The 16,932-nt window shown below is 47.9% G+C and overlaps 2 protein-coding genes and 1 long non-coding RNA gene across 3 annotated transcripts in view; 2 read left to right on the top strand and 1 right to left on the bottom strand.

The window, feature by feature from the left end:
* The window catches only part of LOC309536733 (uncharacterized protein), a 105,305-nt gene that overhangs the window by 55,366 nt on the left and 33,007 nt on the right, over positions 1–16,932 (top strand). Inside the window, exon 2 of the mRNA XM_082230966.1 lies at positions 8,651–9,126. Within this exon, the coding sequence (XP_082087092.1) occupies positions 8,651–9,126 (476 nt within the window). The remainder of the gene's footprint in view (positions 1–8,650; positions 9,127–16,932) is intronic.
* LOC309537018 overlaps positions 1–16,932 on the bottom strand; it is a 95,019-nt gene that overhangs the window by 57,575 nt on the left and 20,512 nt on the right. The gene's annotated exons all lie outside the window — the stretch shown is intronic.
* The window catches only part of LOC309537565 (uncharacterized protein), a gene marked incomplete at its 5' end in the record, with an annotated part of 50,499 nt that overhangs the window by 26,551 nt on the left and 7,016 nt on the right, over positions 1–16,932 (top strand). The gene's annotated exons all lie outside the window — the stretch shown is intronic.

The raw sequence follows: 16,932 nt of genomic DNA, 5'->3' as shown, positions 1-16,932 counted from the left end.
GATAAGGCTCCAGGCACATTCCCCATTCAGCAGAGTTTCCAGCACGGAAGAGACGAGAGGTTTGGGCTACATTGCTAGGAGTTTTATTATCTAGCTACACAGACAGAAAAATACATCCCCTCTCTGTGAGAGCAGAGAGCAACTGAACAACAAAGGAACAAAGGAACAGGAAACCACCAACATCCCATCCGTCTCCCATGAGACTTCCAACAGTATGGAATGTGTGGAATGTAAACAGAGTCTTGTGACTCCAAAGCACTGCTCAGTGGCAAACAGAAATGGCAAGCATTTTCTCCTCACTTACAGGGACATTGGGAAGACAAGCTGGCCTTGTTGTGAGCCAGGTGTCCTAGAGAGACAGTGGAGAAAAGGGAGGTCCCAGTCTGAAAGGCCCATGGAATCAAAGGAAGGCTGGGGAGGAGAACTGGTCCTCTCAGGAGTGGCTTCTGAGTGCCATGATGCACTGCGGCACGGCAGGGACAAATGCAGAGGGGCACTGCCGGCCAATCCAATTCCCCAAAATTCATCACCCATCCTGAGACACTCAGAAGAAGATTCAGGAGGGGCCTGGGCCCCTGACCAGCTACGTGGCTGGATGGTCCTTTCCACCATTCAAGAGGCGAGTCCCTCCATCCGACCAGGGAGGGTGTTGCTTTACTTGCTAACAAACAGGACACGCACGCCTGTTTCTTGCCATCAGGCTGCAATAAGCTCAGCGGAAGTGGCAGGTTGGGGCACCTAGGAGAATATCCTACGCTGCATCAAGGATTCCCTGCCTGAGCTGCTTCAGGTTGTGGCAGATGTTCCCCTGGAGACACCTAGCTTGGTTGTCCTAGGGGATTTTAGCATCCATGCCGACACGACCTTACAAGGGGCCGCTCGGGACTTCGTGGAAAGCATGGCCTCCATGGGGCTGTCCCTGAATAAGTCTGGCCCAACCCATAGCCGCGGACATGCCTTGGACCTGGTGTTTATCTCTATGGATGTTGGTGATATGACACTAAGTAAAAGCGAAACCAAAGAAGTGCCATGGTCAGATCACTTCCTGGTGCAACTGGACTTCTCTGTGACCCTTCCCCTCTGCAGGGAGGTGGGACTGATTTGGATGGTCCGCCCCCACCACTTAATGGATCCATATAGTTTCCAGAGAGTGGTAGGGGATGCTTTACCCCATGTTGATGGCCTTTCAGCTGATTCCCTGGTGGCCCGCTGGAATGTGGAGTTAACCAGGGCTATTGACTGTTTGGCTCCGAAGCGCCCTCTCCGATTGCATGGAGCCCGGACAGCCCCGTGGTTTTCCACGGATCTGACGGCAATGAAACAATTGTTGAGACAGCTAGAGCGCCGGTGGTGGATGACCCATTCCGAATCTGACCGGACACAGGTTAGAGCTCTACGTTGAGCCTACCAAGGGGCGATAGCGACGGCGAAGAAGACTTTCTTTGCCGCCTCTATTGCATCTGCAGAAAGAAGAGGAGGAGTTTGGATTTGATATCCCGCCTTTCACTTCCTTTAAGGAGTCTCAAAGCGGCTAACATTCTCCTTTCCCTTCCTCCCCCACAACAAACGCTCTGTGAGGTGAGTGGGGCTGAGAGACTTCAAAGAAGTGTGTCTAGCCCAAGGTCAACCATGTTGGAAACTGGCCCCCTCGGGAAAGGCTGGCTCCTCTTCCCAGGCTTGTTGGGGCCTGTTGCCGATAACCTACCCTGGCTGGCATCCTGGCAGACCAGGGAGATCTGAATAGGCGACACCTCCCTGATGAAAGGTGCACACCCCCTTCCCCCTTGCATAGCAGCAGGAGAAAGAAAACAGTCAGAAAGTGGTCTATTTCATCTCTGTTTTATTCCTGACTGTACACTGTACAAAAACATGTCTGCTCACTCAGAATCCTCCGAGCAACTGAGAAAGTCCTCCTGGACACAAACAACAGGAAGGTCTCCTATTACACAGAGTACATAACCCTGAGAATCGCCTGGAACATCCTGTCCCACACTTAGACCCATCATGTGATGTAAACATCGAACTGCTTGTTCGCAGCTGCGTAGTACTCATGTCATAACAACCCAGCAGCTGCATGTGGAGGAGCGGAAACGCGAACCCGGTTCCCCAGATTATGAGACTACCGCTCTTAACCACTACACCACACTGCCTCTCAAACAGCAGCAGGAGATTTTTCAGGTGGTTTACAATTTAGCGGAACCACCTGCGACATCGGGGCCCAGTACAGGCCACATGATTTTGCAAAGCTTTTTGCAGATAAAGGCACTCAGATTCGAGAAGAGGTAGACTCCACCGTGGGAGCAGGGCCGGGGCAGGAGAGTGCTAGAGTCCTGTCTAGTCAAATTGCGTGGGATCAATTCCAATTGGTTACCTCCGAGGATGTGGACAGGCTGCTTGGACAAGTGAAGCCAGCCACCTGTCTCCTGGATCCTTGCCCATCCTGGCTTATAAAAGCTAGCCGGGAAGGGCTGGGCGATCGGCTTCGTGGGGTGGTGAATGATTCCCTCCGTGAGGGACCCTTCCTAGACCCGCTGAAAGAGGCGGTTATTAAACCGCTTCTTAAAAAACCGTCTTTAGATGCGGCCACGATGGCCAACTATCGCCCAATCTCAAATCTTCCATTCCTGGGCAAGGTGATTGAGCGAGTGGTTGCTGAACAACTCCAGGCACGCTTGGAAGAAGCGGACCATTTGGATCCCTTCCAGTCGGGATTCAGGCCTCATCATGGGACTGAAACTGCCTTGGTCGCACTGGTTGATGATCTCCGGCGGGCTAGGGACAAAGGTGAGAGCTGTGTCCTAGTTCTGCTGCATCTCTCAGCGGCTTTTGACACCATCAACCATAACATCCTTCTAGACCGTCTTGAGGGGCTGTGAGCTGGGGGCACTGTCACACAGTGGTTCCGCTCCTTCCTCCTGGGCCGTGTTCAGAAAGTGGGGGGGGGGATGAGTGTTCAGACCCCTGGGCTCTCACTTGTGGGGTGCCTCAGGTTTCTGTCCTCTCCCCCATGCTTTTCAACATTTACATGCAGCCGCTGGGAGAGATCATCAGGGGGTTTGGGCTGGGTGTTCATCAGTATGCGGATGATACCCTGCTCTATCTCTCAAATCAGAACCAGTGAAGGTCCTGTGTGAGTTTCTGGAGGCGGTGGAGGATGGATGGTGGCTAACAGATTGAGATTGAAATCCTGACAAGACAGAAGTACTGTTTTGGGGGGACAGGAGGCGGGCCAGTGTAGAGGACTCCATGGTCCTGAATGGGGCAACTGTGCCCCTGAAGGACCGGGTGTGCAGCCTGGGAGTCATTTTGGACTCACAGCTGTCCATGGAGGCACAGGTCAAATCTGTGTCCAGGGCAGCTGTTTACCAGCTCCATCTGGTACGTAGGCTGAGACCCTATCTGCCTGCGGACTGTCTCGCCAGAGTGGTGCATGCTCTGGTTCTCTACTGCTTTGACTACTGCAATGTGCTCTATGTGGGACTACCTTTGAAGGTGACCCGGAAACTACAACTAATCCAGAATGTGGTAGCCAGACTGGTGACTGGGAGTGGCCACCGAGACCATATAACACCAGTCTTGAAAGGCCTACATTGGCTCCCAGGACGTTTCCAAGTACAATTCAGAGTGTTTGTGCTGACCTTGAAAGCCCTAAATGGCCTCAGCCCAGTGTTCCTGAAGGAGCGTCTCCACCCCTATCATTCTACCCGGACACAGGTCCAGCGCCGAGGGCCTTCTGGCTGAGGGCCTTCTCAGTGGTAGAACACCCTCCCAGCAGATGTCAAAGAGAACAACAACTACCAGACTTTTAGAAGACATCTGAAGGCAGCCCTGTTTAGGGAAGCTTTAAATATTTGATGTATTATAGTATTTTAATATTTTTTTGGAAGCCGCCCAGAGTGGCTGGGGAGGCCCAGCCAGATGGGCGGGGGTTTAAATAATAAATTATTATTATTATTACATCCAAAGACACCCCATGTGGTTTAGCGGACGGACTAAGAGCCCTGGAGTGGGGAGACCTGGGCCCATTTGACCCCATGGCTAGGAGCTTTGGAGGGAGGTGGGGAAGATGGGGAGTGAGAGGAGCTGGTTCTGGGTGGAAACATCCACTCTGAGGAAAAGATCACCAGCTAGAGAAAGGAGTCTCTGAGCTTAGTGGGAAGGAGAGTGTGTGGTGTCCTGGGAGAGTAAATCAGGCCAGGAATGAACTGGGAGGCTGAGCCAGGAGAAGGAGGAGCTGGAAAGAGACCGGCTGCTGAGCTCTCATCCCAGTCAGGAGGGGAGAGATCCTTCTAGAAAGAGAAGACTCCCAAACCAGAGATCCTTGGGTCTTTGGCTTGGAGTACCTCGGGAGTAGGGTAACTGGCAGAAAGAGCCAAAGTCTTAAGTGTGAAACAACTGAGAAAACCTTGAAGGGAAATAACATTGTAAACTGAACTATCCTAAGTTTTATCCACTCATGTCATAAACTTCCTTGTTAAATAAAATCATTAATGTTTATTTGAAGAAATCCTGCCTGAGACTCCCAATTAGTGAGTTTTACCTCACGCAAGTCCCCCATAAGATAATCTGAGGTAGTTGGAGGGCATTTGTGGAAATTGTGTCCTGTGAGGTGGGTGCACTATATTTAGGAGAGAGAACGGGCCCAAGGCTGCCGGAGGGGGGGAGAGCCCTTGCCTTGTCGCATATTAATTGGGGGCAGAGGTGGGATAGGAAGTTAAAACCCACACAGATCCTATTTAGTTTTGAGCGGACTGGCAGACTTAAACATTCATGAGGAAAACTGGATGCTACACTTACGCCCACAGATATGTGGAATATTGAGTGAAATATACTCAGATCTCAGAGAGGATGAAACCTCTGATTCCCTCACATTTAAGGAGAGAGTGAAAGTGCGCTTTGGACTGACTGCAGAACAAAGCCAAAAAGCCTTTCGTGAAATTAAAAGGAAACCAGGAGAGACTTAGGCCCAACTGGGTAGCCGAAGTGACCAAGCTCTGGACAGATGGGAGGAAAGTGAGATGAGCTCAAACAGCTGATCAGTTGAGAGCCATGTTTCCAAGAGGTTCCTGCTCATTGAGGCTGAAAACAGTAACTGAAGTCTCTACCTTGGGAGAGGAAATCAAAGGAGACTCAGGGGGAGCAGTAATACTCTGTCCCTTCCAGAAAAAGTAATAATTGGAAGCCCAGGGAGGAAGTGGGGTCTCAAAACGACACCCCTGAAGGCCGGGCCCAAGGGTGCCGGGGGGGAAAGAGCCGTGACACGAAGTAAAAACCCACACAGAAACGTACCCAGAGACACAGAACAACCAGTTTAATAAAGGAGTGAAGTTCTTTGATTAAAAAGAGAAAAAATTCCTGTCAGAAAATGACCAGCAAGCGCCAAGCCAAAGAGACTTCACACGCACACGCGCCCAGTCCCGGGTTCTGGGTCCTGCTTCTTCCCCGCCTCCTCCTCTTCTCCCGCTTGACGCCCCGGGCTCCTCGGCGGGGAGAGAGAAGGGTTAAGGGGCGCCGAGCTGGCTTCCTAGAGAGGACAGGAAAGGAAGGCGGGCCGCTCCTCCTCCCCCTCCTCCCCTCTGACGTCCCTTCCGGCCTCGCCTTCGCCTGCCGGGCTCTGGTGGGTCTCCTCTCGGGGGAAGCCTGGGGAACTCCCTGCCCCGGGAGGCGGGAAGGGGAGGGAAGAGAGGCTGGGGGGTCCGGGAGGGAGCCAGAGGGACCTCAGGCCCTGGCCAGGGAGGTGGGCCTGGAAGAGAGCGAGGAGGGAGAAGGACCTTCGGAGGGACATGATGGTGAGGGAGAAGGATGTTAAGAGGGACACGATTGTGAGGGAGAAGGATATTAAGAGGAAGATGATTGTGAGGGAGAAGTATATTAAGAGGGACATTATTATGAGGGAGAAGGACATTAAGAGGGACATAATTGTGAGGGAGAAGGACATTAAGAGGGACATGATTGTGAGGGAGAAGGAGATTAAGAGGGAGATGATTGTGAGGGAGAAGGATATTAAGAGGGAGATGATTGTGAGGGAGAAGGATATTAAGAGGGACATGATTGTGAGGGAGAAGGATATTAAGAGGGACACGATTGTGAGGGAGAAGGACATTAAGAGGGACATTATTATGAGGGAGAAGGATATTAAGAGGGACATGATTGTGAGGGAGAAGGATATTAAGAGGGACATGATTGTGAGGGAGAAGGACATTAAGAGGGACATTATTATGAGGGAGAAGGATATTAAGAGGGACACGATTGTGAGGGAGAAGGACATTAAGAGGGACATTATTATGAGGGAGAAGGATATTAAGAGGGACATGATTGTGAGGGAGAAGGATATTAAGAGGGACATGATTGTGAGGGAGAAGGATATTAAGAGGGACACGATTGTGAGGGAGAAGGACATTAAGAGGGAGATTATTATGAGGGAGAAGGACATTAAGAGGGAGATTATTATGAGGGAGAAGGATATTAAGAGGGACACGATTGTGAGGGAGAAGGATATTAAGAGGGAGATTATTATGAGGGAGAAGGATATTAAGAGGGACATGATTGTGAGGGAGAAGGATATTAAGAGGGACACGATTGTGAGGGAGAAGGACATTAAGAGGGACATGATTGTGAGGGAGAAGGACATTAAGAGGGACATGATTGTGAGGGAGAAGGATATTAAGAGGGACATGATTGTGAGGGAGAAGGACATTAAGAGGGACATTATTGTGAGGGAGAAGGATATTAAGAGGGACATTATTATGAGGGAGAAGGACATTAAGAGGGACATTATTATGAGGGAGAAGGATATTAAGAGGGACATTATTATGAGGGAGAAGGATATTAAGAGGGACATTATTATGAGGGAGAAGGATATTAAGAGGGACATAATTGTGAGGGAGAAGGATATTAAGAGGGACATAATTATGAGGGAGAAGGATATTAAGAGGGACATGATTGTGAGGGAGAAGTATATTAAGAGGGACATAATTATGAGGGAGAAGGATATTAAGAGGGACATTATTATGAGGGAGAAGGATATTAAGAGGGACATGATTGTGAGGGAGAAGGACATTAAGAGGGACATAATTGTGAGGGAGAAGGATATTAAGAGGGACATTATTATGAGGGAGAAGGATATTAAGAGGGACATAATTATGAGGGAGAAGGATATTAAGAGGGACATTATTATGAGGGAGAAGTATATTAAGAGGGACATTATTATGAGGGAGAAGTATATTAAGAGGGACATTATTATGAGGGAGAAGTATATTAAGAGGGACATTATTATGAGGGAGAAGTACATTAAGAGGGACATTATTATGAGGGAGAAGGATATTAAGAGGGACATAATTGTGAGGGAGAAGGATATTAAGAGGGACATAATTGTGAGGGAGAAGGATATTAAGAGGGACATTATTATGAGGGAAAAGGACATTAAGAGGGACATTATTGTGAGGGAGAAGCATATTAAGAGGGACATTATTATGAGGGAGAAGTATATTAAGAGGGACATTATTATGAGGGAGAAGTATTTTAAGAGGGACATTATTATGAGGGAGAAGGATATTAAGAGGGACATTATTATGAGGGAGACGTATATTAAGAGGGACATAATTGTGAGGGAGAAGGATATTAAGAGGGACATTATTATGAGGGAGAAGGATATTAAGAGGGACATAATTATGAGGGAGAAGGACATTAAGAGGGACATTATTATGAGGGAGAAGGATATTAAGAGGGACATTATTGTGAGGGAGAAGGATATTAAGAGGGACATGATTATGAGGGAGAAGGATATTAAGAGGGACATTATTATGAGGGAGAAGGATATTAAGAGGGACATAATTATGAGGGAGAAGGACATTAAGAGGGACATGATTGTGAGGGAGAAGGATATTAAGAGGGACATAATTATGAGGGAGAAGGGTATTAAGAGGGACATTATTATGAGGGAGAAGGATATTAAGAGGGACATTATTATGATGGAGAAGAATATTAAGAGGGACATTATTATGAGGGAGAAGTATATTAAGAGGGACATTATTATGAGGGAGAAGGATATTAAGAGGGACATAATTATGAGGGAGAAGGATATTAAGAGGGACATTATTGTGAGGGAGAAGGATATTAAGAGGGACATTATTATGAGGGAGAAGGATATTAAGAGGGACATAATTGTGAGGGAGAAGGATCTTAAGAGGGACATTATTATGAGGGAGAAGTATATTAAGAGGGACATAATTGTGAGGGAGAAGGATCTTAAGAGGGACATTATTATGAGGGAGAAGGATATTAAGAGGGAAAGACCACGAAGGAGAAGGACAGGAATACCTCTGCTTACAAGCCGTCCTCCTTGCAAACGCTTTAGCTTCTCTCTATTCATAAATCTCTGTATGTAGGGCATTTTCCCCTCCCTAATTCTTTATTTATTTGACTAAACTGCGGGAGGCAGTGAATGACAGGAGGGCCTGGCGTGCTCTGGTCCAGGGGGTCACAAAGAGGCGGACACGACTAAACAACAACAGGGACAGTGGCAATCCAGCCCTGGTTCCTAGGAAGACTCATCCATGCTTCCTCAGGGAACATTCTTCTTCTCTTGGCTGTTTATTCATCTTACAATAGAATAGTGTGTTTGATTCGTAGGATTTTCTGCACCTTGCAGTAGAACTTGGCAGAGGACCAAGGGGCTCCTTCCGATCTCCTGGAGGTGTCCTGAGAACAGAGATGGATGAGCAAGACTCAGCTGGCCCTGAAGCAGGAAGAGGCCATGCCATGGAAACGGGGAGCAGTGGGGAATTCTGGGAAAACTCCATGCAGAAGATCCTGGGTGAGGAGGACACCCTTTGCTCAGAGGTGCAGAGCCAGCAGCTCAGGCAGTTCTGCTTCCAGGAGGCCAAAGGACCCCGAGAGGTTTGCAGCCAGTTCTACCATCTTGACCATCAGTGGCTGAAGCCAGAAAGGCACACGAAAGCTCAGATGTTGGACCTGGTGATCTTGGAGCAGTTCCTGGCTGTCCTTCCTCTGGAGATGGAGAACTGGGTGAGGGAATGCGGAGCGGAGACCAGTTCCCAGGCGGTGGCCCTGGCCGAAGGTTTCCTCCTGAGTCAGGCAGAGGAGAGGAAGCAGGCAGAGCAGCAGGTGAGAGAGACTTTCCTCTGGATACTCCCAAGGGGCTCCAAAGAGGAGGGAGAGTATTCCCAAATCAATTCCTAATGGCCCATCCTTTTTAGGAAAGATGATGATGATGATGATTATTATTATTTATCAAACTCGTGGCTGGGTGCCTTCCAGCACATATAAACGCATAAGAAGACATCAGATGTCTTCTATTTTTTTTAAAAGATATTTATTGCAATTTTTAAACAACAAAGAAACCACCAAACATACAAAATACCATCACCATCCCACAGGCAGAAAAAAGTCAAAGCAAAATTAAGAAATAAAGAGAAAAAGAATAGAAGAAAATACAAATAAAGTACAGTTATTCATAATTTCATAGTCTTTGGACTTCCTCACATCACCCTTTCCTGCGTTCTCAGTCATATAGTTATAAGCAGCAAATTATTACCTTGTTTCAATTTCTTATTTTATAGTTCTCGGATATTATGTCCCAAATTTTCAATATTTTAACATATATTGGACTGCTTAACTTAAACATAATATTACTTCAAATTTCATCCTTTTCTTAAATATCACTTTTTCATACATCTTACAACTACATTACTGATGCCGTGTTGTTTTCAATCATGCATTCTCTTAGCATTCATACAACTTATAATATTTTTGTAAATAGTCTTTAAATTTTTTCCAGTCCTCTTCCACCGTCTCTTCTCCCAGGTCTCGAATTCTGCCAGTCATTTCAGCAAGTTCCATGTAGTCTATCAGTTGCGTCTGCCATTCTTCCAGAGTGGGCAAATCTTGTGTCTTCCAGTACTTTGCGATGAGTATTCTTGCTGCTGTTGTTGCATACATAAAGAAAGTTCTATCCTTCCTTAGCACCCCTTGGCCAACAATGCCCAGAAGGAAGGCCTCTGGTTTCTTAAGAAAGGTATACTTAAATACCTTTTTTAACTCATTATAGATCATTTCCCAGAAGGCCTTAACCCTTGGTGAAAGAATGTCCCTTCAGTTCCTTTACATTTCCAACATTTATTATCAGGCAAATGATATATTTTTGCCAGCTTGACTGGGGTCATGTACCACCTGTATATCATTTTCATAATGTTTTCTTTCAAGGCATTACATGCCGTGAACCTCACTCCGGTGGTCCATAACTTTTCCCAGTCAGCAAACATAATATTATGCCCAATGTCCTGTGCCCATTTTATCATAGCTGATTTAACAATTTCATCCTGCGTATTCCATTTCAACAGCAAGTTATACATTTTTGAAAGTACCTTGGTCTTGGGTTCTAGCAGTTCTGTTTCTAATTTCGATTTTTCCACCTGGAAACCTGTTTTTTTATCCAAATTAAAAACCTCCCTGATCTGAGCATAGTGTAACCAATCTCGCACTTTATCCTTTAATTTCTCAAAACTCTGCAATCTCCAAGTATCTCCTTCTTTTTCCAGTATTTCCCAATATTTCGGCCATCTGGCCTCCATATTGAGTCTTTTGTGAGCCTTGGCTTCCATTGGTGACAGCCACCTTGGGGTCTTGTTTTCTAATAAGTCTTTGTATTTTATCCAGACATTAAACACTGCCTTCCTGACGATATGGTTCTTAAAAGCCTTATGAATTTTTACCTTGTCATACCACAAATATGCATGCCATCCAAAAGCATTGTTAAACCCTTCCAGATCTAGGACATCAGTGTTCTCAAGTAGAAACCAATCTTTCAACCAGCAGAAAGCTGCAGATTCATAATACAACCTCAAATCTGGCAGGGCAAACCCCCCTCTCTCCTTGGCATCAGTTAGTACTTTAAATTTTATTCGGGGCTTTTTGCCCTGCCAACTTAGATATATCTCTCTGCCGCTTTCTAAAACATTCCACCCTGTCCACAATCTGAAGGGTCTGAAACAGAAACAACATTTTTGGCAATACATTCATCTTTATCGCAGCATTTCGGCCCAACAAGGAAAGTTTCAGTCTGACATCAGATGTCTTCTAAAAGTTATGCAGTTTTTTTTATCTCCTTCTCACCTCATGGGAGGGCATTCCCCAGGGTGGGGGCCACTGTGGAGAAGGTCTTCTGCCTGGTTCCCTGTAACTTCACTTATCACAGTGAGGGAATCAGCAGAAGACCCTCGGAACTGGACCTCAGTTCATGGAGACGCTCCTTTGGGTATACTGGGCCTTTGAGGCCGTTTAGGGCTTTGAATTGTGCTGGGAAACGTTCTGGGAGCCAGTGAAGATCCTTGAGGACCAATGTTTCATGGTCCTGGCAGCCAACCCCAGACACCAGTCTAGCAGAAGCAGGAAGCAGCTTTCACCTCTGTCCCCCGAAAGCGCTTGCCTCTGCCATTCCTTCTCTAATCCTTCTCCCCATTCTCTGTTTTGAATCCTTGTTGCTCTTTCAGAGGAAGGATCTTTTGGCAGAAATGGGTCTTGATTCTTCTGAGGCAGAGAAGACTCCGTTGGACGCCAGAGTGAGGCCTCTGGGTAAGGAGGAAGGAGTGTTTTCTCCCCCGTTTTGTCACATTCTCTTGGTTTCAAAACTAATCTGTGATTTCTTTGCATCTTTTGGGGGAAGACACCTGGAGCCCAGAGCTCGGGGGGGGGGGAATGTATTTTTGCACAACTATTATATGAAATGGGTACAAATGTACTCAGCAGGGGAGACGTTTATGATAGTAATTTGATTAGTTTACAATTACAGTCCAATAATAGCCTCCTTATAACAATGCGAAATTACAATACAATTACCGTATTTTTCGCTCTATAACACGCACCTGACCATAACATGCACGTAGTTTTTAGAGGAGGAAAACAAGAAAAAAATATTCTAAACAAAACAGTGGATGTATGATTTTTGTGGTTCATGCTGTGGCCACAGACATGTGATCTGACGGTGAGTTTGGGGTAGCCCAATGCAAAAATCCTGAGGATCCATGTGGGTCCATGCTTTGTAACCACGTTTTTGCCCCATTGCGGCCCCATGAAACAGTGGGTGCGTGTGTGTTTTTTGTGCAGGCTGTAGCCATGGACATGCTATGTGATCTGATGGTGAATTTGGGGTGACCCAGTGCAAAAATCCTGAGGATCCATGTGGATCCGTGCTTTGTAACCACGTTTTAAGTGGGGAGGGAAGGAAAAGCACTCAAGGGACAAGGAGCACACGTGGGGGTGTGTGGAGAAGGGTGCTGCTAATAATGCAGGAGAGGCTCCTCTCCGGCTTTGCTCCTTTAGAACAAGCAGGCTCTGCATCTCTCCCTCCTCCCCAGCAAGGAAACCACGATAGTAACCACTCTGAGACAAATCAAGAAAAAGTGCGACCAACACTCTCCCCCAACTAGCACAGTGAGGTCAACACACACACACACACACACACACACACAGAGAGAGAGAGAGAGAACTGGCCCTAAAGTTGCAGGGCGCTGGAAGTCGCAGGGGCGCTGGGGGAGTGAATGGGAAGCAAGAGAAGGAGAACGATCCCTCACACACACACAGACACACAGAGTGTCAATTCTAAAGTCGCAGGGGCGCTGGGAGAGTGAATGGAAAGCAAGAGGAAAAGGAGCCCTCACACACAGAGAGACACACAGTGTGGATTCTAAAGTCGCAGGAAGAGTGAATGGGAAGCAAATCACACACAGAGAGACACACAGAGTGTGGATTCTAACGTGGGGAGAGTGAAGGGGAAGCAAGAGGAGAAGCAGCCCTCACGCACACACAGACACACAGAGTGTGGATTCTAACGTGGGGAGAGTGAAGGGGAAGCAAGAGGAGAAGCAGCCCTCACGCACACACAGACACACAGAGTGTGGATTCTAACGTCGGGAGAGTGAAGGGGAAGCAAGAGGAGAAGCAGCCCTCACGCACACACAGACACACAGAGTGTCGATTCTAACGTCGGGAGAGTGAAGGGGAAGCAAGAGGAGAAGCAGCCCTCACGCACACACAGACACACAGAGTGTCGATTCTAACGTCGGGAGAGTGAAGGGGAAGCAAGAGGAGAAGCAGCCCTCACGCACACACAGACACACAGAGTGTGGATTCTAACGTCGGGAGAGTGAAGGGGAAGCAAGAGGAGAAGCAGCCCTCACGCACACACAGACACACAGAGTGTCGATTCTAACGTCGGGAGAGTGAAGGGGAAGCAAGAGGAGAAGCAGCCCTCACGCACACACAGACACACAGAGTGTGGATTCTAACGTCGGGAGAGTGAAGGGGAAGCAAGAGGAGAAGCAGCCCTCACGCACACACAGACACACAGAGTGTCGATTCTAACGTCGGGAGAGTGAAGGGGAAGCAAGAGGAGAAGCAGCCCTCACGCACACACAGACACACAGAGTGTGGATTCTAACGTCGGGAGAGTGAAGGGGAAGCAAGAGGAGAAGCAGCCCTCACGCACACACAGACACACAGAGTGTCGATTCTAACGTCGGGAGAGTGAAGGGGAAGCAAGAGGAGAAGCAGCCCTCACGCACACACAGACACACAGACACACAGAGTGTCGATTCTAACGTCGGGAGAGTGAAGGGGAAGCAAGAGGAGAAGCAGCCCTCACGCACACACAGACACACAGAGTGTGGATTCTAACGTCGGGAGAGTGAAGGGGAAGCAAGAGGAGAAGCAGCCCTCACGCACACACAGACACACAGAGTGTCGATTCTAACGTCGGGAGAGTGAAGGGGAAGCAAGAGGAGAAGCAGCCCTCACGCACACACAGACACACAGAGTGTGGATTCTAACGTCGGGAGAGTGAAGGGGAAGCAAGAGGAGAAGCAGCCCTCACGCACACACAGACACACAGAGTGTCGATTCTAACGTCGGGAGAGTGAAGGGGAAGCAAGAGGAGAAGCAGCCCTCACGCACACACAGACACACAGAGTGTGGATTCTAACGTCGCAGGGGCGCAGGGAGAGTGAAGGGGAAGCAGGAGGAGGAGAATGATAGCTCAAGCACACACACACACACACACACAGCCCCTACAGTGCCTAATCCAAAATCCGACAGCAAAAAACTGCAGGCAGGGACAGAGAGCAGGGGTTGTTTTAAAGCAGCCAACTCCCGCTCTGCTTCTCTCCCTCCTTCCCGGCTCCGCTAGCTGACAGGAGCCGCTTACACCCGCTTTGCTGTTTCAAAGCGAGCCACGGACTGCTCACGACTGCAGCAGATTCCCCCGCCATCTGTAGGCATTCGCTCCATAACACGCACAGACATTTCCCCTTACTTTCTAGGAGGAAAAATCTGCGTGTTATGGAGCGAAATTTACGGTACTAATACCAATCTTATACAAAATTATATAATATAGGTGGCCCCCCGCATGCTAAAACCGATGGTTTGCTGATTTTCTTTATTTCTCCATTCCAAAATCTTATTAATTTCAATTACACTCCTGTCAAGATAACAATCACACTATCCCAATAAATAATCAGAGAGGGATCTGTCAGAATTGCAAATGACTCAGTAATGAACCTTATCAGCTCCCTCACAACTTTCAGATTCCTTACATCCCTTTGTCTAGCCTTAGATAAATGTACATTTATCCAATTAAATTAAATTCCAAGTCCTTTAGCATTAATCAGTTCAGTCTGTATATAATACAGGATGGGGAAGAGTCACCTCTAATTTTCCATCGCAAACATTTTGCAAAATAGAGCTTCCCTCCCTTTTTCCTTTTTGTTTTTACACACACAGTTCCATTTGAAGTTATATTTCATATCTGCAGTCCAGTTTCATCCCTGCTCACCGGTACATAGATATTTTGAACTAGTATTCAATCTCAGGCTGCCAATTCATTAATGCAGAGAAGAAAATTTTATATAAAGAAGCCATAGGCTCCCCTCCCCCCACTCACTGTCTTTTGCAGCAAATGAAGTTTATTCCCAAATTCAAACCTTAAAGACCTTGCAGCTTGTTTAATTCCGCAGTTTATGATCTCATCTCTACCAGCAACGCCTGTACATTAGTCCAAATTGAGCTCTGATTGACAGGAGAACCTCTGCTTCTTAATGGCGGCGCAGGAGGGTTTTCGGCAGGCCAAGGGCTTTTGCACTCAGTGCCTTCCTGCCTCTCGCAATCCATGCCGGAGCCGGAGCCTGGTACCAAGACAAACTGGGAGTCAAGCCCGTTTCCCCCTGTCCCTGGGGGAAACTTGCAAGGAGAATTACCCTCAGTCATCCTTGTTTTTCCCTTGCCAACGATCTCCCGCTGCCTCCATTAAGGCAGAGCGGAACCGGAAGCTAGCAGGGGAGACTTGGACGAAGCCCCATCTGTACTGAGAGATGCACAGTTTCACCTCTGAGAGAAGCAGGCGCTCACGGTTTCCACTTACCTTGGTCTCTCCCAGGTGACGGAATGATGCCACCAAGACCTGCTCCTTCATCTTTTCATGGTGGTGGAGGGGAGGCAGCAGCTGTGGACCCAGATCAGGTAGGGGGAAGGAGCCTTGTGGGGAAGGACGGCTTGGATGCAGACTGGCGGGACACAGTTGGATGCAGAGGAATGGTGGGAGGAGCCAGAGAAGAGGGAGCCGACTGGGAGGAGGAGGAGGGGTCTGAAGCTGGAGAGGGAGGAAGGCTCAGGGAGCAGAGGGAGTCTGTGGCAGAGAGTGTGGAATTTGTTTGATCTGGCGCGACCCCCGCTAATTGATTTACGATCCTCAATTAGCTCTTTACTGCCCGGCACACTTCTCCTGCCGCACGCTCTGCTCCGATCTCTCAGTCACGCCGTAGCAGAGATTACACAGCGGTGTAAAACTGTCATGTAGCTTGGCTTCCAGACAAACACACACAGTCCAGGTTTGTCTATTTACAGCTTTTATTCCAACATTTCTCAGGAATTTCCAGGACTATTTGCAGCCATGACAAAACTGCATCCTTTCCCCACAAAGTACCGAGTGGGACTGGCATACTCTTCCCAAGCTCCTCCCAAGCTTCCAAAATTGACGTCAGAATGGTGTGGCATCATGGGAAGAACTTAACCCGTTAAGTTCCAACCTCAACACCCCCCCTTGCTGCACCTTCTGACAAGACCTTTTTGAGCTCAACACCTTACCCTTTGCCTTGTGCTCCTTCCCAGCATCTTTCCCAGGCACCTGTTGAACCCTTTCAACACTCCCAGAATCACACTGTGCGAATCTCGCCCACGCACATGTTGCCTGGTATCTTTCAGGTGGAATGCCCTTTGTTGTGCGACTAGACCTTCTGGGCATAAACTCAGATGTTACCTCTGACTCACTGCCACCAGGAAATGTGTCCTCAGCATCACGGGATTCCCCCTCTGACTTAAAACGTTTTCGAATCCTCTCCATTACACTCACAGGAGAACTAGGCTCGCTTTTGGCCTCCCTTTTTACAACTTGTGGAGAAACTACCGATACCTCCTTCTGTTCCTGACTTTGGTCAGTTACCTGATCGTCATCATCAGACTCAGCTTCTTCTTCCTCCCCCTCATAATCTTCCTGTTCTGAATCAGAGAGACACTCTGAAAGAACATCACGCTTGACAGCAGCTTGTGTCTTTTTATCCTGCTCATAGAACTCAGCGTGTTTACTGATCAGTAACTTACTCTGATCACCTGATGGAAATGCAAATCTCCATGCACTCGCTGTTGGCTCATACCCACAGAAGATCATTTTTCGGAACTTGGATCCGTCTGGCCCCTGCAAAGCAGCAGGTACCGGCACAGACGCACGTGACCCGAACATACGCAAAAAATGAATCTGGGGTTTCCTGCCATGCAACAACCCAAACGGTGTGTCCCCTACCATGGAATTGTAGGTGCGATTCCAGGTGAAGCTTACATACTTGATTGCCTCCAGCCAAAACCTTGGAG

Source organism: Podarcis vaucheri (assembly GCF_965113315.1).
Source record: "Podarcis vaucheri genome assembly, chromosome: 7".
Classification (NCBI taxonomy): domain Eukaryota; kingdom Metazoa; phylum Chordata; class Lepidosauria; order Squamata; family Lacertidae; genus Podarcis; species Podarcis vaucheri.
Note: the sequence above shows the minus strand (reverse complement) of the source record. Positions and strands in the feature narration are given on the sequence as shown.